This window comes from Notolepis coatsorum, assembly GCF_963971535.1.
Source record: "Notolepis coatsorum genome assembly, chromosome: 4".
In the NCBI taxonomy this organism is placed as follows: domain Eukaryota; kingdom Metazoa; phylum Chordata; class Actinopteri; order Aulopiformes; family Paralepididae; genus Notolepis; species Notolepis coatsorum.
In genome coordinates, this window is record NC_140168.1 from 143238453 (window position 1) to 143263616 (window position 25164).

General features: G+C 46.4%; 1 protein-coding gene across 1 annotated transcript in view; it reads left to right on the forward strand.

Moving 5' to 3' along the window:
• LOC311226718 (uncharacterized protein) overlaps nucleotides 1-25164 on the forward strand; it is a gene marked incomplete at both ends in the record, with an annotated part of 32008 nt that overhangs the window by 1744 nt on the left and 5100 nt on the right. Inside the window, 5 exons of the mRNA XM_084312130.1 lie at nucleotides 3721-3872; nucleotides 4490-4588; nucleotides 19813-19938; nucleotides 22746-22892; nucleotides 23317-23448. Coding sequence (XP_084168256.1) covers nucleotides 3721-3872; nucleotides 4490-4588; nucleotides 19813-19938; nucleotides 22746-22892; nucleotides 23317-23448 — 656 coding nt within the window. The remainder of the gene's footprint in view (nucleotides 1-3720; nucleotides 3873-4489; nucleotides 4589-19812; nucleotides 19939-22745; nucleotides 22893-23316; nucleotides 23449-25164) is intronic.

The following is a 25164-nucleotide window of genomic DNA, read 5'->3' on the forward strand; positions in this document are numbered from 1 at the left end:
ATCTAGTGTACTTATCCCACTGGTGGTGTCACACTTCAAGCCGACTACTGGGAGTCTAGGTGTCACTTTTGATCCATCTGGCTCACATTTGTCGTATATTTGGCTCGTACTCTGGTGATCTGGCTGGTACTCTGGTCTTCTCTGGCTACGTGTCTGGCTCGACCACCGGTCTTTGCAGGTGTATTCTGCAGAAGAATCGAGTCCACACAAGAGCAATTTGGAGTGGTATCAAACAGAGCTTTATTTAAGGCTTCCTGGTGATGGCAGTCTTAAAGCTCTCTGAATATCAAAATACACACTCTTTTCTGGATTTCCCAGTATTACAAAAGTATTTCAGCTGGTTCTGGTCTTAATCAGCATGGAGCAGTAGTTCAGCAACAGGAGCTGGGAGTCTTCATCAACGTACAATTCTGGTCTCCTCTCTCGTTCTCTCCGTTTTGTTTCTGTCTTGTGTGTTTTTTTATCTGTTCTCCGTGCCGTGTCTTAAACTAATAACCACGCCTCCCACCAGCATCGTCTGGTGACGACGCCTGTAAGAGTTTCAGCCTATCAGACCAGTTTGAGACCATTTGGTGCGGTCCTGGGTTGTATCAAAACTCCCCCTGTTAGTTCTTTAAGAGAATTTAGTTCTTCAAATTAAACCCTTTTGGATTAATTCTTTCAAATTGGCATTAGGAGATTAGTCTCTAACTCTTAAACACCAATGTATATTCAGATTCAGATTCAGATTCCTTTATTAGGCCATTTGTGTAAAAACACATTGGTAATTGTTGCAGCAATACAGTGTATGCATTTAATTCATTTCTTTTTTCACAGTAAACGACAAACACCAACACAGACACAGGACAAAAAAAACAGTGCAGTGGAGGATTAATCAATAAAATACATATATATATAAAGTGAAGAGTGCAGAGTTCCAGTGAGGACTAGTGCAGTGCAGTCAGTGTCAATGTGCCAGTGTCACTTGGGGGCAGAGGGGGGGGGGGGGGGGGGGACCTGAGGCATTGATCAGCCTGGCGGGGGAAGAAGTCTGTGACGAGCTTTCACAGCCTTTGGGATCCTCAGCCTTCTCCCAGAGGGGAGCAGGGTGAAGAGGCTGTGACCGGGGTGGGAGGGGTCGGCCATGATCTTCCTTGCCCTCTTCAGTGCCCTGGAGTCATGCAGGGACCTGAGGGAGGGCAGGGGACAGCCGATCACCCTCTCCGCGGAGCGAATCACCCGCTGCAGCTTGGCGAGATCTTTTGCCGCTGCAGCGGGGAACCAGGAGATGATGGAGTGGGTGAGGATGGACTCAATGATGGCCGTGTAGAATTGGGCCATCAAGGTCCTCTGCAGTTTATATTTGTTCAACTGCCGGAGGAAGAACATCCTCCCCTGGGCCTTCTTGAGCAGGCCCGTGATGTTGAGCTCCCACTTCAAATCCCGGGAGATGGTCATGCCAAGGAATCGGCATGACTCCACGGAGGCCACCTGAGTGCCTCCCAGTATGATGGGAGGGGGCAGGGCTGCTTTCCTCCTGAAGTCCACTACCATCTCCACTGTCTTTTGAGCATTGAGCTCAAGGTTGTTGCAGCTGCACCAGCTCTGCAGCCTCTCGATCTCCCTCCTATAGGCCGACTCGTCCCCCCTGGAGATGAGACCCACCAGGGTGGTGTCGTCAGCGAATTTCAGGAGTTTGACCGAGAGGTGGAGAGAGGCACAGCTGTTGGTGTACAGGGAGAACAGTAGTGGGGACAGGATGCAGCCCTGCGGGGAACCGGTGCTGGTGGTATAGACTCTTTCCTTAACATTTCTACTGTTGATTTGAGCTGAAAACAGTTAAAAGGATATTATACATTCATGGCTTATCACAGTTTTAATGTAACACATAATATTCATAGTTTTAAACAGGTGTTTGTCTGTTGATGGGGTTTATTTTAATTACTTTCAACCTGGAAATGACTTATTGATTAATTCAGTGTTCTTGTCTTCCATTTGATAAATGTTTTATATTCAGGTAATTGCCTGTTAGAAATATCATTAATGCCTTTATTTTTAACTATCTTCTGATTTGTTCTAGTCCTTTTTTATCCACTTTTCCAGTTTTCTGGATACAACTTAAATGCGTGTTCTGAATGGCTTCCTCTGTCTATTTTCAAGGCAGTTTCTTTCAACCACAGCTGGCGATGAGATAAGACTAGAGTTCCCCTATATGGTGTCTCATAAATTCCTACAGTTCTATTCTAAATAGGGATGCTCGATATTGGCTTTTTTACCGATACCGATATTGTCCAACTCTTAATTTCCGATACCAATATCAACCGATATCACATTTTAATGCCGATATCGGCTGATAATATCGGTAGGCCGATAATATCGGACATCATTTCTATAGAAATGTAAAAAAAAATTATAATAATAATATATATTTTTTTGAAAACCGATACCGATATTTTCCGATATCACATTTTAATGCCGATATCGGCCGATAATATCGGTAGGCCGATAATATCGGACATCCCTAATTCTAAACATGTCTTATCGGCTCTCGGCTAAACCTGGCCTGGTCACCTGCTGGTTTTGGTCACAGTCGACTGAATTTGACTAAAGCTTAGTTGTTTATGGCCCTTTATCAACAAAACCCATCTGCTCTCGCTCTGCAGACAAACGATTTGTCCTTCAGGGCTCTCTCCACAGCTGAATCTGCTCAGGGTCCGTTCTGACCAATTGGTAACATATTATTTATCATATAGAGTCATATTAGCCTGTAGGCCATTCGAACCCTTCTGGACGATTACCTCACATTCTTTTTTAGAAATATTGTCAAAATCAGATCAAACCTCCTGTCTCTTCCCAAACCTGGGGATAATCCTTAATCCGCTAATCTTACTTCATGCGGCCGGACAACGTGTAGCCACTCAGTCCTGGACCAGCTCCAACTGTGTCATATGCTGCACTGAGGCTTTTCAATAAATCGAATCGTCATCTTCTGGACTCCTCACGGTTGGCTACCGCTCAAGTTTAGGGTTGATTTTGAAGTTATTTTTGATTATTTACGTCACCTTCCTTCCTTCAGACACAACTCCGATCATCAAGCCAGTGTAGCTAGTGTAATTCATGACGAGGATGTCCAGATTGTTGAATCGTACAAATACCTGGGAACTGTGTTTGATTGTAAACTGAAGTTCAACTTAAATACAGAGTCCATTGTCAAAAAAGGTCAGCAGAGGATCTACCTGCTGAGAAAGCTGAACTCTTTTAATGTTAGTGCGAAGATCCTGATAGGAACAGCCTACAGTATATTGTGAAAGTGTGCTCCAAAATAATTGGAGTAAAACAGAGAGACCTATGTTCTCTCTGGACGGACCAGGTGGTCAAGAAGGGGACGAGCATCATAAATCAACCTCTCCACACTCTGTCTCAGCGGGTTTCACTGTTGCCTTCTGGCCGCCGTTATGACGTTCCACCAAGTAGGACCAACCGTTACGCCAAATATTTTGTCCCCTCGGCTATCAGACTTTTAAACACAGACAGTAGTCATTTTAAGTAGCCTTTTACACTTAGTTGTCTGTTTTTACTTTTACTTTTACTGGATTGTGTATTGCATGGAATGTTGTTGTTGCCGTGCTGTCATTGAGATGTTTTGTTTTGTTGTTTGTTGTTACTTGTTACCTGTGAAGCTACAAATATGAATCAATAAAGTTGTCTGAATCTGAATCTGAATTCTTTCTCTCTTCCCAGAACTGGCCTCCTGTCTGAAGGTTAAGACCTCCTCCAGCCATAGTAACTCTGTTGGTGGGGTGCGCTGGAGCTTCCCTGACGAGAATAGCCAGGTCCACAGCTCAGCCCCCAGCAGCCCCATCAAGACCAGCGGTACCTCCTCACGCTCGCAGGTTAGACGCGTTCTCATGCCTTGTGGCGACTTTCAATTGACGTATATTTATTCCCTTACCCCTAACGTTAACCATGAACACTTTAACCTGACACACACACACACACACACACACACACACACACACACACACACACACACACACACACACACACACACACACACACACACACACACCACACACACACACACACACCACACACAGATGATCATCAACGTAGGCATTATTTCATCATTGAGACTATCGACCCATTTCTCTTATCTCATTGGATATCAAATTCAATGTTTGTTCTACTTACCGACTGAATACATTTATAAACTATACAGGTGAGTTCCCTAACAAGGTTCATGAGGTTATGTTACATTTAATCATATACTGTATAGGTCTGCGATGTTATAAAATCCATGAAGATGAAATGCATACTGTATGTGTAAAGTACTATGAATGTGTATGTGTGTGTGTGTGTGTATCTAGAAGACAAAATTTAATTACTGTGAATTGACAATAAAGTAATCTTCTGATACATGTATACATACATGTAAATTGTAAATATTGGTAAACACAGTAAACATGTATTTACATGACCTCCTGATGTCTTGTCCTGTTGTGTCCTGCAGCAACATCCTCGGCAGAATGGTCTGAAGGACCTGCGCTCCTTGCAGGAGTGTGTTCAGTTCATCAACCACTGGAAGGAGCAGGTGGACCAAGTCTGCAAGGTAGAAACCCAGAGAGAGAGAGAGAACATTTGTTTTTTTGATCCACTTTTTCTCCTTATTTTTTTCTATTTTTCTCCCATCCCAATTTCGTATCGCCAATTCTCCCCTTCAATTCTCCCCTCCCCTGTCTTGAACGTTGCTAGACTATGCCTCCCACTGGTCGGCTGTAGTGAGGATAGAAGCCTTGCATCACGTGTCCCCTCCGGTACACAAGGAGGCAGCCTGTTGCATCTTTTCACCAGACAGCGCGGAGTCTCAGTGGCGAGGAGTAACGCGTGGGAGGCTCACGCTGCCCCGATACTTCCTGTCTCTGCTGTACAGGCGTCACCCAACCGACTTGTAGGAGTCGCTGTCCACAACGTCCAATCCCCACCCATCGACTTTCCACCCGCTACCTCTGCCAATTGAGATAGTATGACGACTGGCCCAAGCCACAGGCAACGCTGACTCGGGGAGTCGAGACCGGAGTCTCTTGCATTGGTGACGAGCGCAATCTCTGCTACGCCACCCAGCCGCCCCCAGAGAGAGATAATTTGCGATGGGATAAGGTTATCCTGGCTTAAGTGGGAGCCTGGGCCCTCATTCATCAACGTGTTCTACGCACAGATCTGTGCTTACCCTGTGCGTACGATCATTTCTAAGCAAAGAGTGGGATTCATCAATTTCGATTTGAACTTGACTCCGTGCTTACATCTACGCACAGGTCAGACCAGGCGTACCTGGCGCCCAGTGGTAGAATATCGTTACTACGCATAAGCACTCCTCAGTCCTGCATTAGTTTCAAGGCGGAAATAAGCTTCCGTGCATTAGTGTTCAACTTCTGTATGACCCGTAATTCATTATAGTTCATTGTAAAATAGCGACAGTAGTGTAATTATAACGGGCTCACACGCGAACAAGAGGTTGGCCTGCTTGTTTGGCACGGGGGGGCAGACGCAAAACACCAACCTCCAAACGCGATTAGATATTGTTTCAAATAAAAAGCAAATTATTTTGTGTGTCATGTTTCCAAATAAGATTGGTCACGAAATGCTTTCTACTTCAATTTGTTGGTTAGAATAGATGACCTCCGTTGAAACTTCACTGAGACTAACAGTCTATTTGTGAGCTCCCGCACAGATGTGATGATAATAATAATAATAACAATAATAATAATAGCTTCATTTTATATAGCGCCTTTCAAGAGACCCAAGGTCGCTTTACATAGATAGGGGGGGGGGGGGAATAACAAAGTAACAAACATAGTGGACAGACACACAACATATATATATGATGATGGAATTCATTCAAGATCCTCTCCACCCTCGGGTCTTTGCCACCGCGGCACGGTCCATCGTGATATTGGAGATGGATCGACCAATAGACTGTTACTGTAGCTGTCAAAGCTCCATCACAAATGCAGTTATGTGAATAGAAAGGGATTCCACTCAGTCAATGTTGCGATGCGCATTTGCCTGATACATGTTATTGCTGGATGCCGGGAGGAAGGCGATGCTGAATGTTTTCAATTCATTAAATAAAACGGATACTTTTTGCAAGGGTTTACTGACTGTCATACAAATGATCAACCAACTACATACTGTAACTTTTCAGTGCACGTTCTTATTTACATTGTGACAACAGCCTTGTGAGTTCCCGCAGTGACCCGCACACAGACATGATGGAATTCAAGTTCATGTTTGTATTGATCACATATAGGCAGGCTACACATGGCGTATCTGCTACATCATACATGGCAGTAAGATTCATTGTTCTTGTATAGCTCTCGTATTATTGTTTATGTAGGCTACCCAATACTGACATCAAAATGGATTGTAGTATGCCTCTAGAAATCATATGCAGCAGGTAGAAAATTGACGGGAGATCCATCGCGATTTGGAATCAAATTGAGGAGAACTTTAATCCCTGGGTATTAATCAAACAACACGGGAAAAGGCAGTCATATTCCAGCGCGGTCTTTATTAGCCGACAACAAAATAGATGCCTCTAAAAATCATATAGCCAATCGAACACAACTAATAAAGGCATTCATATTACAGCACGGTTATAATGACACACAACCAACGCCAAACAGTGGTCAACGAACGGTCTTTATTAGTATTTTGAGCTGTCCAGGCAGAATTGCAGCAATGGTCTTAGGGAGCCGTTGATATCTGACATCACCGTTTACAAATCCGCCTTTTATTTATCCCATAATACGCGATAGTGTCTTCTTGGTTCGACAGCAGTGAATTCTCCGTGGAGTTTCTCAGAGTTCCGCTCGGGTCAGTCCACTATGGATAATCATGCACGAGCATTGACGGTAGAACAAAGTTCTACGGAGGAGCGTAGAGCCTGCGTACGCACCGTGTGATGAATCCCGACTTCCCTGTGCGTACACTAGTTCTACATTCCGTGCTTACGTGTGGAAATAGAACATATTCTACGTCCACGTTGATGAATGAGGGCCCTGGAATGGATCTTGGTCAGCAAATCCACAATAATGAGGGGATTATTCTGTGGTGATTGGATATCCACATTTTCACATGAACTACCAATGGCCTTGTGCTACTGAGGCACACATGGTAAATGGTAAATGGCTGCATTTATATAGCGCTTTTATCCAAAGCGCTTTACAATTTGTTCCTCACATCTTTACCCATTCACTCACACATTCACACAGCGATGGCGGGGGCAACCATGCAAGGTACCAACCTGCTCTTCGGGAGCAATTAGGGGTTAAGTGTCTTGCTCAAGGACACTTCGACACGCTGCCCAGGAGGAGCGGGAATCGAACCGGGAACCTCAGGATTACCAGACGACTGCTCTACCTCCCGAGCCACTGTCGCCCCAGATGGCCCCACATGGGGTCAGAGAAACTTCGCCTAAACCCTGCTCAAGAGACTCCCTGACAAACGACTTGTGTTTTGCATTTCCAATCACTATGCTCCCCATCTTTGGGGTGAATATTCAATCTCTGTATAGCTGCCTTTCCAGTGTAGTCAGCCAAAGGGCGGACTGAATTATTATGTCAGGACTTCCTGGACGAAGAGATCTTGTATCTCAATGGGACATTCCTGGATAAATAAAGGATAAATAAAAAATACTGTATTATAGACAGATTATGAGTCTGAGAAATCCTGGGCACAAAAACTCTGGGGCCTCTGCATCCACAGAACTCATTCAGGGCCCCCGTGACATTTGGGCCATTTGGTAATTCAGCCTTGTTTGGCATAATCTAGTTTGACAGATTATGGGTCTGAGAAATCATGGGCAGAAAACCCCTAGGAAATCATTGGCACACGTAAGATATGGTACAATATGGTGCAAAGCTGTAAGGGCTGAAAGCGATCAGGTTGGTAACCAGCAATCAGGCAGGTTGGAGGACCATGTAGCCCTTTACACCCTATTTCTAGGGGTGTTCTTTAGTCACCCAGCAACCCTAGAGCAGTGGTGGGGCTTGCTCCATGACGTTTGGACCCCTGGACCAGTGCCTGGTAGACCCCAGTGCCTGGTAGACCCATTCTGTAATTCGGCCTTTGCACGCAAGCTAGGGGAAATGTAAGGTAGCAATGGAACGCTACAGTGAACAACTGAGGAGATGAGAGAGACAAGAGGAACAGACTGGAGGTGGTTGTTTCATGATCTCAATAATTAATTATCTCGATGCCTTCTGGTTCACTGATTTTACACCTCTGATACATATACGATGGTATAGACCTGTTCGCTGTTTACAAACATACCATGTTCGACCCAATCAGCAATACCAACTGATTCATGTGACTAAGTTGACCACTACCTGCGCGAGCAGCTGCGCTAAAAAAAAAGTACAACAGGGCTCTATGGAGAAACCATGACACTCCCCTGACTAAAAGTTGTTTCAAACGAAAACAGCTGGATGTCATTTAGCCAAATCAGCATGGCTGTGTGAGTGTGAGTCTTTCACGTTTTACATATCTAGCTTTGGCATGGATTGATTGTTTAGATCGCTATCATGGCTAATGCAAATTATATTGTAGTCTGCCCCATTGTTCTGACCAGGATTACATTCTTTTTTCCCCACTGAGTCGGACGTATATAGCGAACAGGTCTATACGAGGGCAAAGGACAAGGAAATGCTGAGGCTAACGTGCGTCACCTAGGCAACTATAGACTGGAAGACCGGGGCAACAAACTAGGAGTATTGATAAGCTTTCCTCTCATCATTTCATAGCCCGCTAAGATTAGGTAATCAATGACGCTTGACGCTCTGGAAAAGAAAGTCACTTACAAATTAATATTAGAGCCCTGTGGACTTGAAAGAGAAATGGTAATATAATTAATTTACTGTAGGTTAATTATTTAAGAAAATATGTTCCTTTATTGATCCCCTTGGGGGAAATGCAGGTGTCCAAGCAGCACGGGGGATGGGGGAGGGGAGGTACAGGTGTGAGCAGGGTCATTTGGTCCTGTTAAAAGTATCTTGTTAAAAGTTCATAGACACAGATAGAACTTTAGGATGTACAAAGGTCTATGGTCATTCCTACATAATCATAGTTAAATGGTTTTTCTCCAGAATGAAAAGGGAACCATGTAAATTAGTGCTACTGTAGGTGTTAGCTTTAATAATAATAATAATAATAAATTTTATTTGTATAGCGCTTCTCAGGAACCCGAAGTCGCTGACAGTAGGCAGAGAAACATAGAGAAACAAAGAAACAAAATGAACATAAGACCACGGAAACAGGGAAAACAGCATGAGAAACACAGAAACATAAAGCCACAGTAACAAACATCAAAACAGGTTGGAGGGGGGGTGGTTAAGTTTGGGGAAGGTTGAAGGCTAGGGAGAACAGGTGGGTTTTGAGGCGGGATTTGAAGGTGGGGAGTCTCTGATGGTCTGAGTTCCAGAGTCGAGGTGCAGTGCGTGAGAAGGCCCGATCACCAAAGTGCACATTCAGAGTTAACGAAAGGTTATGTATATAACCTAGTTATATGAGTACTGGCTAAGCGTCCCGCTCTTAAGCCTATCGAGATATACCTCATCTCATGTACCTACTGTACTCCACTAACGAAAAACAAATACGCCCACACCTGCCGGGTCCCGCCCCTATGGAGGCGTAGCCTATAAGACACTAGGCATGGTCACCAAACACTCTTCCTCGCCAAAAAAACCCGTTTCCAGGAAAAGATTCCTCAAAAAGGGACTCAGGGCCGTTAAGAGCGGGACGCTTAGCCAGTCCTCATATAACTAGGTTATATACATAACCTTTCGTTATATTATCGTACTTGGCCATCGCGTCCCGCTCTTAAGCCTATGGAGATATGGGGTAGAGCGGACGCGAGGCCCGACAGATGCACCCCCTGAGGACCCGTAAGCCCACATCAAGGGGTTGGGGAGTCCCATCACCCCATCCTTCCTAATGAAGGGGGGGCGCAGTCAACTCCACCTGAGTGCGAGCAAGAGGGAACTAGAACCCCTTGAACACACAGCACAGGCGGAACCACGTGTGACCTAACACACTGTGGCCCATACCCACACACTCCTGCTACCCTACCAAAGGACGGGAAGCAGGAAAGGCCACAGACCCCAGAACCGCCTGGGAGACAGAACCCCCGGTCATGTCCATGAGGTAAAACCTTACAAAGGGGCCCGGGGAGGACCATGAAGCTGCAGCACAGATGTCCTCCACCGAGGCCCCACCCAGCAGAGCGGCAGAGGCAGCCACCCCACGAGTGGAGTGCGCCCTGACGCCCCCAGGGGGATCCAGCCCGGCTAACGTGTAGCAGAGGGCAATGCCCTCGCACAACCAATGGGACAGGCGCTGTTTCGATAGTGCCTTACCGGCACGAGAACCACCGTGACAGACAAAAAGCTGATCGGTAACCCTGAGGTCCTGAGTACGGCTGAGGTAAATTCCCAAAGCACGGACCGGACATGACAGGTGAGGGGGCGGACGAAACGCCTGAACCACAATATCCCTGGAGCGGAAGGAACTCCAGATATTCTTAGGCACGAAAGCAGGATTAGGCCGCAGAGTGGCACCGCAATCGGAACGAAAAGACAGGCACTCTGGACGTACCGAAAGAGCACAGAGCTCACCCACGCGTTTAGCGGAGGTGACAGCCAGCAAGAACGCGGTCTTGAAAGACAGCTGTCCCAACGGCGCTTGCTCAAGTGGCTCAAACGGGGCCAAGGACAACCGACAAGGACCAATTGAAGATCCCAACTCGGAGCCAAAGAGCGTTGCACCGGCTTAACGCATCGAGCGCCAAGCAGGAAACGCTTCACAAGAGGGTGGCTGAACAAGACATCCCCCTCAAACCCCTCATGATAGGAGGATATAGCTGCTGCATATACCCTCACCGTCGAAGCTGACAGTCTACCAAGGAGAGACTGGAGATAACTAAGGACAGCATCCAGGGGGCATGAGACTGGGTCCCGGCCCCCCGCCTTACACCCCCAACAGCTGTACAGGAGGAAAGGCGTACAGAAGACCGGGCGGCCATGGAAAGATCGAGAAGGCATCCACCCCCAAGGGGGGATGATCTGCTCGACTGACCGAGAACAACAAGGGGCACTTGTGAGAGCGTCGGCTCGCAAACAGATCTACCGAGGCCTCCCCAAAACGATCCCAGATCTGTCTGACTATGTCGGGGCGGAGTTCCCACTCATCGTAACGAGGACCGCCCGAGACATCATATCCGCGCCCACATTCTCTGCACCAGGGATGTGGAGCGCCCTCAGACTGCGCAGCCTGCGAGATGCCCATAGCCAAAGTTCGACCGCCGCCCGGTGCAGGCGGATGGAACGAGTCCCACCCTGCCTGTTGATATACGCCGCTGCCGTCATACTGTCCGTCCTGACCAAAACGTGCTCGCCTACCACCAGGTGGTCGAACCGTTTGAGGACCAGGAGGACCGCCTTCAATTCCAACACATTGATGTGCGGGGTAGACGGGCCAGCATGGACCTTCGTCCAGCTGCCCCCCACTGCGTGGGTCCGACACGTCCCTCCCCAACCCGTGAGAGAGGCGTCAGTGAAGACCGTGACGTGTGAGCGCCTGCTGCCCATGGGGACCCCAATGGTGAGGATACCCAGCCTCCTCCAATGGGCGAGATCTCCCCATATCGACAAAGGAACCGTCAACCGTTTCCATTTGTCCCTCACCGGATCTATTCCCATAGAGAAAAACCACCTCTGTATCCTCCTCATGAAGAGGAGGCCAAGAGGAACCACCGTGTGAGCAGATGCCATCATACCGAGCAGGCGCATCACTTGCAGCGCCGTGACCGTCCCTCCCAGACGGAAACCCCCGAGCGTGCGAAGGATAGACACCCGCCGCTGCTCCGAGAGGGTTACAATCATGGGCCTTGACCTCAACGTCAAGCCCAAGTACTCCACCTGTTGACTGGGAAGAGGCGTTCTCTTCTTCCAGTTCACAGCAAAACTCAGCCTGGTGAGGAATTCCACCACCAGCCTGGTATGAGACCTGGCAACCTCCTCCGAACGACTGAGGAGTAAAATGTCGTCTAGATAGAACAGAACCCGTATTCCCCGACGACGTAGAGGCTCCAGCGCAGTCGCTACGCACGTGGTGAATGTGCGGGGAGCCAGAGAATAGCCGAACGGCAACCTCTGGTACTCGTACGCTATGCCCTGAAACAGGAACCGCAGGAACTTCCTGTGAGGAGGGAAAATCGGGATGTGAAAATACGCATCCTTCAGGTCTATGGAGGTGAACCAGTCTCCCCTTCTGACAGCAAGCAGAAGGAGTTTGACGGTCAACATCCTGAACGGTCTCGCTACAATCAACCGATTGAACGCAGACAGATCCAGTATAGGTCTGACCCCCCCCCCCCGTTTTCTTGGGCACCAGAAAATAACGGGAGTAGACACCTGACATCGCGTCCTCTCTCGGGACCACGACTACGGCCTGCTTCGCCAACAGAGATTGGATCTCGTCGGCCAGGGCTGTCACTGCTTCTGACCCTGACAATAGGGTCGGCACCAAACCTGAGAAAGGAGGTTGGGGTTGCGCGAACTGCAACACAAGCCCCTCCTTCAACGTTCTCTCTATCCACCCCCCCAAACGGCATTCTTGTCGCCATATGTGAAAATAATCCCACAGCGCACCCGCCGTCAACTGACGCTGGGCCGCAAGGAACAGTAGATAGTTGGCCCGGTCCCTCCCGCTGTGCGACGCACCCAAGGGGGGACCCCGACAGAAAGGGCCGGTTTGATACGGGAGAAGCTGTCATCAAACTGGTTGACACACACCCCCCCCTGAACACCCCTCTAGCGCATGCTGAGGAGTTGTTCTACAGCTAGACACACAAGGCATGAGGACCCCATGGGCTCCTACACGCCGAAGCCCTGCAGTGATATTGCTATCACCCAAATCACGCTCGCCTCTTCTTTGCAGACCACTGCCGCTCTCACGGGAGTGGGAGGCATCAGCGTGATACCCCGCCTGGCGAAGGCGAGGCCGGGGTAACCCTTGCTGTGCATTCAACAGAAGAGGCCTCGAGTCCCCCTGCTGACCACTGTAGCTAGTGGCAGCCGTAACACCAGGCTCCCCCATCACACAACGTGTGGTGCAGGAGCCACGCGACAGCACAACATTCTCACGGACAGACCCAGGCTCAGCCATCAACTGGGTGTCAGCCCCTGTCCCCATGATAAGTGAATAATGGGGCCGCATGCGCTTCAAAGAAGGTTCGCGGCCCGCAGCCAAAGGAAAGCGATCAGAGCCCCGCTTCCGTGGGTAACAGAGAGAGGATTGAACGGGGAGCGGGCTGCTCGCGGCAGAATGACAACGGCTTGTTTTATCCAAGCCGCATACACCCAAAATGGCCGATCCCTCAGACGTCAAGGCTGTCGGCCTTGTGGATCCCTGTTGACTCTCCGCCCAGGGCACCACTGGCGAGAGAAACATGGCCGCCTGTCGAGGGCCTCGCCACAGTCGTTGACGAGGCCGTGCTCCCACCTCTGGCTGCACAGCGTGAGGCGGTGTGGGACCCAGATCAACAACCGCCTGCGCCTCCACAGAATGACCAAAATGACGTTCCGTGGAAAAAGGAGTCGTGAGGAGAGAAAACCTATCCTCTTCTCCAAGAGGAGAGTGCTCCAACCAAACATGCCTAACAACAAACGTTGATAGCATCCTAATCCTCCCCGCAGTTATAGCTTGCGACTGAGTCAAGATCTCTATAACACCACAAACATGCAACATGTTTACAATGTCGGCTGGACCCATAGCCCCACTACCCGACGCCAATGTGCATAGGAAACTAGCCAGCTGAGCCATAACACTGGCCGCCGCTACAAACCATCCTGCAGCAGTATACCACTCATCCGTCCATACTGCCACCCTCCGAGCCGATTCGCTCTCAAGCATCGGCCGGGTGGGACATCGTTCATCCCCGCCGGGACACAGGATCAAAGCTACCTGGCTACGCAGCCACGGTACACTCGGCCTGCACCCTGTTGTTAGCCCTTTTACCCATAAAAAAGGTAAATAAGACTCAGCGAAACCCCCCACATTAGCAACCGACTGACCTTCATCAATGAACCGGGCAAGAGGAGGGAAAAGCGGCAACGTCCCGCGGCGGGGAATATTAGAACAACGACCCATTTCAGCATCAACATTAGCATTAGCAGTAGCATTAGTAGCATTAGTGTAAGCAGCATGCTCCAGGATAGCCAGGAAATCGTCCACTGCAGGAACGTTCACCAAGCCACCCCGGCCCTGGCGCCGAAACACACTTCACAGCATTACTAACACCAACATCAATGCCTGATGACACAGGGCCTACCTGTGTACAAGCTGGCCCGATAGCCAAACCTTGTACGCTGCTCCTTGGTCTGCTGCCATCAGACGAGGAAACATCAACAGCCTCTCCCTGAACGTCAGCAAAACAAAGGAGATGATTGTGGACTTCAGGAGGTCGGGGGTCAAGGACTACAGCCCCCTCAGCATCGACGGGGCACCGGTTGAGAGAGTCAACAGCTTTAAGTACCTCGGAGCCTACATATCCGAGGATTTGACATGGACCACACACATTGACAGTGTTGTGAAGAAGGCACGACAACGCCTCTACTTCCTCAGGCGCCTAAGGAAGTTCCAAGTCAGTCAGAAGATCCTTAAGAACTTCTACTCATGTACAATAGAGAGCATCTTGACCGGCAACATCACCTCCTGGTTTGGGAATAGCACTGCACAAGACCGAAGCAGACTACAAAGAGTGACACGTTCAGCCGAACGCACAATTGGAGGGGGGCTCCCCACCCTCCAGAACATTTACAACAAGCGTTGCAAGGGCAAGGCGAAGAGAATCATTAAAGACTCCAGTCACCCGAACAACTGCCTCTTTGAACTGCTGCGGTCAGGCAAGCGATACCGGAGTCTCAAGGCGAGCACAGAAAGACTCAGAAGAAGCTTCTATCCCCAGGCCATCAGGCTGCTAAACGAACAATGAATGAACACTACACAACAACAACCACCAACAACACCAACACCAACAAGCACATAGCACACACATCCACACGCACACACTCACTTTAAACAAACACACTGTAGCACCCACTCCACACACTTTATAGCACACACCCACTTTAAACAAACACACTGTAGCACCCACTCCCCACACTTTATATTTATTGATGAAGGATTGCACTACAACTCGTACACCTTACTGTAAATTGTACCTAAATTGTACCTCATCCCATTTCTGCTTTGCACTATATAGTACTGTACACTGCATAGTATTGTATATTATATGGTAACTCAGAACATTGTACATATGTCTATACCGAACACTGTGACCTCATTTTCTTCTTCTAAAATTACATGCTATACTATGTTATTTGATACTATCTTGTCTAGCACAGTCTCTGGAGCGTAACAGTAAGAAGCATTTTGTATGAAAGTATTCTGTACTTCTGTATGACAACTATTAAAGAAACTTGAACTTGATCAACATAGGCCCGACGTGTCGCTGAAACATGCCCGAAGATTCCAGGGGTAAGCAAACCTCCGGTAAGCTTTCAACATTACGCAATTTCTCTAATCTTTTCATAACAACTAGTTACATAAGGCGCACTGCAACCGTTATGATGGAAACAAAATAGAGGAAGAGTGTTTGGTGACCATGCCTAGTGTCTTATAGGCTACGCCTCCATAGGGGCGGGACCCGGCAGGTGTGGGCGTATTTGTTTTTCGTTAGTGGAGTACAGTAGGTACATGAGATGAGGTATATCTCGATAGGCTTAAGAGCGGGACGCGATGGCCAAGTACGATAATATAACAGGTGTTGGGAGCATACTACAGTATCTAGTTGATGGATGTAATCAGAATTATGAAGCAACAGTGTTTGGAGCATATCGTCACCTTCTTAAAATAAAAAGTCATATTTTCAAGTTTTGAGAAAAACAATGAATTGAACCAAATATAGAATATATGATGATCAATTCACAACTGGGTAGGAACAGCATGGTGTAGGCAATTTTACCAGAGGTGGCCAGCATCATGCAGAGATGACAAAAATGAAATGTTCCTCAAAAAGTGAGAAAAAAAGCCATTATTTTAAGAAGATGATGATATTGTAGTATATATTGATGGGTGTAATCAGAGCATGGTGTTTTTACAAGGGAGCTGGTGATAGATTTTTCAACTGTAATGACCACTCAGATAACCTATGTCACTATGTTATCTAACCAACCATATACAACATCTTGTGTAATCTATGAGCATTGACCCTCAAATGTCAGTTGATCTTTATAGCCTGTATTTCTAGCTGCACATCATGCCAATGGTATATATACCGTAATGTTATCAAGAACTAACATGGAACTAATGTTATGGAACACACTACCTATGGACATTAGAGAAGCTAGATCTCTTAATATTTTCAAAAATAAGCTAAAAACATAGCCTTTTAATACACTCCGCTGCTGATTGTACTGTAGATTGCACTATTTTACTCTGTCCATTCTATTTTACTCTTTTATTCAGAAAATTTGTATTGCACCACTTTGCATCATTTTACTCTGTCCATTCCATTTAACTTTTTATTGCACTGCACTGTTGCATAATTGTACTATCTATTCTATTCTAATATTTTATTGCACTGCACTATTTTACTCCGTCTATTCTATTTTACTCTTTTTATTATTGTCTATTTTTAAAACTGAATCAAACCATAAACAAGGTGACCTATTGGGATGTTAGATCCTAATGTGAAAAACAGATTTTATATGTCTGCACTTTATGTGCTTATTTTGTGACTGTCTTTTTTCTGTTGTGAAGTCATGATACATTCCACCGGCCGTCCCCCTGTACAGGATAGGCCAATCGCAGGGAGGAACCGTATAAAAATAGGAGTTGCGGGGATACTCCCTTTAGTGTCAGGGAATTTAGAAGACACAATACATTCCACCGGCCATCCCACTGTACAGGATAGGCCAATCGGAGGAGGGGAGAAGAGGAGGATCCCACCAAAAACACCGGACATCCTACGAAACGGATACGCGGTGAGACGGTAGGACATGAAGAAACGGCAATATCTCAGACCCTTCAGTCAAACGATGGTGTAATCTAAATGGATATTACTCAGGTCGATACCGGGCCCGAGGGTACGGATGTTGTTGATGTTGCCCCGTATCCGGCAGGGGGACCGGTAGGTGAACCGGCAGGAGGTGGAGGCGCGATACCACCTCCGGTCCTGATTGTAAATCGGGCTATATGGAATGAGAGAGATGGACATGTGATCACAACATCCACAAGGAGGTTCTTCTTCCACAATGAAAGAGTCTTAAATGAAAGCACGATGCAGTCATGGAAATCAAACACCGTCCCCTAACAGCCCAATGGAGCCGTACATACACAGGGATCTGTGAAGTATGACTGGTACTATGCAGACTATAACAGCATGAAGGGACAGTGGCAGCCCAATGATCTACAAAGGCTATTAATGGACTATGACTGTTACAAGCCTATGATAGTGGAAGCCGAGTATGCAAACTTCCAGTGCGTAACGGAGACCGACATAGGTGGAACCAAGGTTACAACCCCTATGCCTACGGGTCTCATCGCCGTTGCCAGGAGGACTAATGACGAATTCCCCTTTGTCATGACAGGATATCAGATGGAATATGACTCGCATAACAAGGAATGGGACAAGAGAACGAACTGGCCCGATAACATCATACAAGCGCCACCCCAAAGGATGTTCAACGTGTGGTGGAATTCGCCCATAACATCTATGAAGGCCGGCCAGATGGACTGTAGTGTGCCAGTGATAGAGGCAGGTGTAGTGGAGGTTATCAACCAGCAGGGGAACATCAAGGTGCGGTACGGTCTGGAATGTGAATGGGTTCAGAATAACATTTATACCATGCCACCATGGCAGCCTGATTACGCCTACAAATGTAATAGTGACGACCTCAATAAAATCATGACAGAGGATCGTCAGAAGCTATGCTCCTTTCTACCGGGAAGGGCTAATCCCTCAGAGTGCATTGGCATGATGGGCACAGGGACCGCTGTAGTCGGAGAGTTAGACGCAGAGAACACGTTCCCCATTCGAGAACAGAACGCTTCTGATGAATGCACGTAACAACGACAGTACGAGCGCACTATACAAATTCGATCCAACATTCTCGGGACGTATCTCACATCACGCAGGGCTCACCCAAGCAATTAGGGTACAAAAGGTGGCCGGTAAGGACGAGGTAAAGACGTATGGGTCAGTGGATAGCGACGGTGCAAGAGGTAGAGTGGGCAATACCGATACCAGAGAGATAGACCTGAACAGACCTATATTCAAACCGGCCCCTGCCAACAGTGACGTGACATGTTCCAATCTGGGGGTTCCAGTATGTAGACGCCCGCCTCCACAGGTATTCTTTCGGGTTCTCCCCACCTTAGGTGTTGATGGTATGTCTGAGATGAAACAAACTGTCAGCTGCACAGTAAAGGTATCCATATTATGGAAGATTAAGAAGACGCCTCACACAAGACAGAACTGGGCAGGGTACATTTCCAATGCCCCAGGCCCGGGGGGTTTGAACCTAGTTGCAGGCGGTACCTCCCCCTCTGTCGTCCCCCAGAACGCACAATACTGGAAGAGGGATCAAATTACAGGACCCAAGATGGCAACATATTAATGTAACATCACACACCGTAATGGGCTGCATAAATATGTCATTGTCCTTCAATAAAGAATAATTAAACGCAAAGGATTTCATCTGTATCTTATTCACAATAAGAGTCATTTAATAAGACCACGTCAGCATGTCAACGAGGTCATATTAGAAGACATCTGCCATCTTCCATAAACTAACCATAGACTGTCTTCAGGAGTGGTGCAATGTACCCATCTGCCTGAGCCTTATATAGATGGAAGGCAGTGAGCCACAACCTCCAACACCACTAATCACACACACACACACACACACACATGCAAAGACAGAGACAGAGAGAGAGAGAGAGAGAGAGAGAGAGAGAGAGAGAGAGAGAGAGAGAGAGAGAGAGAGAGAGACAGAGAGAGAGAGACAGAGAGAGAGAGACAGAGAGAGACAGAGAGAGACAGAGATAGACAGAGACAGAGAGAGAGAGAGATAGAGAGAGAGAGAGAGAGAGAGAGAACAGAGAGAGAGAGAGAGAGACAGAGATAGACAGAGATAGACAGAGATAGACAGAGACAGAGAGAGAGAGAGAGATAGAGAGAGAGAGAGAGAGAGAGAGAGAGAGAGAGAGAGAGAGAGGATCTACGTCAGAGGGCGTACACACATAAATCAACTTCACAATTTTATCCAAGTAATGAAGCCTTAACTAGCCTCATGCAGAGGTCCTGTCCCTCACCCTTGCAAATCCCTCCCCCTGGCCTCTCGTCCAATGTCCTCTCTCCTGCTGTGCCACGTGTCCTTCCCCGCTCCTTCCTCCTCCCCCTGCCCCTCCCTGTGCACGCAAGCGAGAGAGAGAGAGCGAGAGAGAGAGAGAGCGAGAGGCGGGGCCGGCCGGCCATAGATTGATCAATCTATCGGCCGGCCCCGCCTCTCTCTCTCTCTCTCTCTCTCGCTCTCTCTCTCGCTTATTATTATTATTATTATTATTATTATTATTATTATTATTATTATTATTATTATTATTATTATTATTATTATTATTATTATTATTATTATTATTATTATTATTATTATTATTATTATTATTATTATCATGAGTCTGATTATGAATGGATTGTGTGCTGTGTTGCTGCAGAATGACCCGGGGGAGGGTGGCAGTAAGCGAGAGGCCCAGAGGTCAGACCCCCGCACCGAGCGCAGCCTGGAGGAGAGCAGGAAACTCATCCTGAAGTGGGCCGACGAACTCCACCACGTCGACAACGTCAGTATAGATGCATCATGGGATATATGCATGCACTGATGTGACTTACAGCAATCGGCAACCAATAGAGGAAACGGCCATTGCTGCCACATTTTCAGCATGAAATCAAAACATTGTATGAAAATTATGTACAATATAAGATATTCCTTTATTGATCCCCTTGGGGGAAATTCGGCATCATAGCAGCATGGGGGAAGGGAGGTACAGGTATGGGCAGGGTAATAGTAGAAAGACATTAATATAGGTAATACAATTTGAACTGAATATAAAAAGAAAAATAAACAGTGAATGTATAGAATGTATAGAAAATGTTTTATTAAAACTGACTCACTGTTACTTTTCTTTAGAAGCAAAGAAAACATTTGTCACTTAACACTTTGATCGGCAGGGTTAAATTCATAATTTACCATCCTTCGCCAGCTGTAACTGAGGGGTACAATTCCCTGACTGTATTACTAGATATGATACTTACTACCACTACCTTTGTACTTAATATTCGGCCACCCAGTACACGGCATAAATATATTATGATGAACACTGTCACGTAGATGAAACGGATCCAACACAAATGTACGAATTAGAAATAGGTCTTTATTTCTACACAGCGATGGTGTGTAGAGCAAGCACTTAATCAAATCAATCACATTTATGAATGGAATTAGTATGCACTTTTATGGCAAGAGTATTCGTCGGTATATCAATAGAGAATGTCCAATCTCTGAAGGCGCAGGTGGTACATATACGACCTGGAATAGTTTAAGGAATAACAGCAATGATACTTTAATGATTATATACTGGATACACTAGAAGGGGTTAATCCGGTCGCTTGTAAGCCGACAGGCGTAGGAGGGGGGGGGGGGGTAGAATCCGACTGCCTCATCCGGCCAAGGGTATCCCAGGTGAACCCACTGTAGTGCCGTTCAATGCGCCGGCGATCCTTGGACCACAGATGAAAGCAGGTGGACTCTTTGTGGGCCGGCGTCATCCGGTCCACGGAGGAGAGACGTGAAGCGACCTCGTCTTGCAGAGCGTCTCCTCACCTTGCGTCCTCTCCAGGGGGGGGGGTTCCAACACACGGCAGTGTCGGGGGTCTTTATCCATGGAATAATCAATGTGTACAAAGCATAATCCGTGCCTGGGAAGGCGGGCTGTCGTCGGTAGAATAATCCGGTATACAGGTCCACTCGCTCGTCGGCTCTGGGGCTCCTCGGGTGCAGCTTCACGTGGGGTCAACCACCCTGGGTAAGCAGCCAGTTCTCTGCCCGAAACGATGGGGTACTGACTACGTTAGTATTCTCACCGCACGAAGCACTATATATTAACAGACTATTATTAGCTTAATAGACTACGTCCAACTCGACGATATAGTGCCAAATATGACTATTCAAATATTAATATACACGATGTCTCAATACCGATGGTAGGCGAACTTGGCCTTACTCCCACACGTGGCGTCGCGGGGAGGCTTTACGTCTGTGACTCTATTGGAGGGTAAGAAACTGGACTGAAAAGAAAGTCCTACTTTAGTAGCGCAGTATATATACGCACTATGAACAAATAGTCCCATTAGTGGTGCGGTAGTCAGATTCCTACGCGGAACTAGGACTTGTTCGTACATGTGGAGCGGTACGTTTGAACTGGGTCTGAGGGGTATGGCAGCCTGGCACCAAGGTCTCGACCAATAGTAGAATGGAGACTATTATGGGATGTTCAGTAGGCTAGAATGGATATTCAATGCATATTGTACAAGGAATATACAAGGGATATCAGGGAATATTAGAGAATATACAAATACAATTAAATATATATATATAAATAAATATATATATATTCGGTTTAATCTGGCCCTTCACAACACCAGCCCTATTTAACATGGAGAAGTTCCCCTTCTTTGCAGGGCTATAACTTTTAAAATTGTATTGCTAAATTGACATTACTATGGCCCATTCAACGTCCTATATCTATTGTTCAGGGTGTAGCAACGTTATACTTTTTCATTCACATATTCATACTAAAATACGGTCTAAAGTATAAGTATGTTTTTATCGTTTTCTGCAGCTTTCTCCAGAAAGTGATTTATAGCCCCAAATGCATTATATTGATGATGAAATACAGTTTGATAGGAATCTGCGCGAGATAAAAAATTTCAAATGGACGTGCTTCTAGAAGTTACTAAGTATGATCTGATGATGACCGGATGGGGGGGGGGTCGTTTATAATTCCGTGGCCAACGTTATATGATTCATCTAGTGTGGGTGATATGATCATTAGAGCAGTTAGTATCGAACACATTGAAAAATAACACTGAATCTTACCGTAGCTTCCTCGCGCCGTTGGGCGATGAGCGTGGAACAGAAATTGTCCTATTATGGGATGTAGAAATATCCGATCCATTTCCAGGTTGTATAATAGTATATACGTCCAAATCATGTTGTTTACCGAGTTATTTGCAACCGATCGATGTCCAGTGTATCAAGATGGAGTCCCGCTAACGATAGCGAGTGCCCGGACGAAATATGGGCGAGCACCACTTCAGGCGCATCACTTCCTGTTTGGGCGATCCGCCGATCGGCCACCAGATGGCTCTCTTGAACCGTTGGAGAGTTGAGAGGGGCTCAACAGTAGATCTCAGGTCTCCGGGGGAGAAATATGATTTCGATCACAGATTTTTGAAATATTGATATCAAAGACGTGGTCCAGCGTCTTTGGCAGAATGAGCATGGCGGGGAAAGACGTGTTCCAGCGTTTTTGGCGAAATCAATAGGAACAGTCATATTAAACTCTAAATTCACCTGTGTCCTCTACAGCTACTGAAAGCGACCCCCTGGGTGACAGAGAAGATTGAAGAAGAAGATGAGGAGGAGGGGGAGAAAGAGAATGGAGAGGTGGTGGCCAGTGAGAAAGACCAACTGAGGATCATGGAGTGGGCAAGGGAGCTCCAGGAAACGTCTGAGGTGAGGGCTCAGAGCAGACCCAGAATTACTACTTCAACTAAAGTCCAGGTTGTTGTTTTTTCAGACCATATAGCTATACCATGTATAATAAATGCATATAATCCTTTTTACATACAGTATCTGTACATATCCCTTACCTACTCTTACCAGCTATGCTGTTTTTTATACCCAGTTTAATCACCTGTACATTGTATATTACTATTGCACTTTACTGTTACATTTGCATTTTAACTTATTTACATTGTACTGTATTTGTGCTAATCTAATCTAAACATATTATTTTCAAGGACCTTTATTTGTGGATGGTCCACAACGTCAATTGTGGTTCTCTTTAAATAGTTAAATAATTTCTGTGTGTGTGTGTGCGTGCGTGTGTGTGCGTGTGTGTGTGCGTGTGCGTGTGTGTGTGTGTGCGTGCATGTAGACGTGCTGTGGTGTGCAGAGTGAGGAGCTGGGAAAGTTGCTGCGAGTCCTGGGACTAAAGAAGAAGAAGCTGGTCAACCTGATGCCTCTGTTGGAGTTCATCACCTGGTCCCTCCTTAAAGAGGACAACAAGGTGAGACACACACACGCACGCACGCACGCACGCACACACACACACACACACACACACACACACACACACCCACCCACCCACAATCATCAACGTAGGCACATTTAATTAACTTAAATGTTAACTTGATTAATCATCGAGACTATCAACCCATTTCTCTTATGTCATTGGATATCAAATTCAATGTTTCTTCTACTATACAGATGAGTTCCCTAACATCCATGCACACGTATGTACACACATGTGTTGACTTGGGCCAAAGTTGTGGACATAGCATTGACATTGACATAGCTTTAATTTTAACATAGTTTTTTAATTGAACCCTAACACTAACCCAATAACCCAAGAATCACACACACGGGGAGCTCCAGTAGCTCACCACGTACCGCGAGTGCTATTTCAGCGCTGTGGACAACCGCGCTCGTCACGGATCTGGGGCTGAGCGCGTTCGAATCCCGGACGGCAGCCGTGCCTTTCCCAGAGTGTCTTTCCCCCCATCTGAACCCTTTCAGCCTGCTTCTGTCGGTCAAACTTGACCAAGTATGAATGCGAAGAAAAAGCGATAAACGCTAAAAGAACCAGGTGACTGGTCAAAGTAAAAAAAAAAAAAAAAAAAACACACGCACACGTCATGTTAGCAAGGGCCGTAGCTTTCCCTCATGGTTAAGTCTCTTCACAGTCTCAAAACAACAAAGCCAGTGTGAGCGATGGCCATCCTAAGTTAACTGTGCGCTTGAATCAGACAAACGCTGTATATAAGAGTAGCACACATACTAAAACACGTTCAGAGGGAAGACAGATATGGGTTAATCAAGGGAGTTAGGCAACCTGTATGTTATGTAAACTCTCCTAGACCTCCAATGTACAGAACATACTGTGTACTGTTGTGACCCCCTACACCTGGCTGGTTTCCGGCTGTATATGTACCACTGCTTGCTTCATCTCACAGCTGTATATGTACCACTGCTTGCTTCATATCACAGCTGTATATGTATTGCTGCTAGCTTCATATCACAGCTGTATATGTACTGCTTGCTTCATATCACAGCTGTATATGTATTGCTGCTAGCTTCATATCACAGCTGTATATGTACTGCTGCTTCATATCACAGCCGGGCAAATGAACATTGTTATGTTGAGACAATGAACACACAACCGTGTAGTTTCATAACTTTATTCTACTGACGTTTACGTTACACAACCCTTCCTGGAGCGCTACCCACGCCCCTCTCTTAAAGGCACAGTAGCCTACAGTGTAACTGCTAGTGTGTCACAACCTACACGTAGCATAACAGGACATAACAAACATAGACTGAAACAAACTTTTGATTGTGACAGTATTTATTTGACTTACTCAGAAACACTTTATATATTTTACTTTACCAAAACCGGGCCACAACGCTCACCCCCAAATAGTTGAAATGATCCAGCTTCTCAAAACGTGACTCTCAGTTAAAATTTTTAGAAGTTGGACCATTTCAACAACTTTGAGGTAAAAGTGTTTGACAAATAAGTGGCTCAGATTTAACGCTTAGGTGATATAAAATTCTTCTGAGTAAGTAAAATTAAATAACATGACGTACTGTCGCCCAGGAGATCTAAAGTCAAGTTCAATCTACAACACCCTGAAGAAGGCCATGTAGGCCGAAACATGTCGGTTTTTTTAAAAATATTTTTCTAAATAATGTAAGCCAATAAATAAAGGCTTTTTAAAAAATT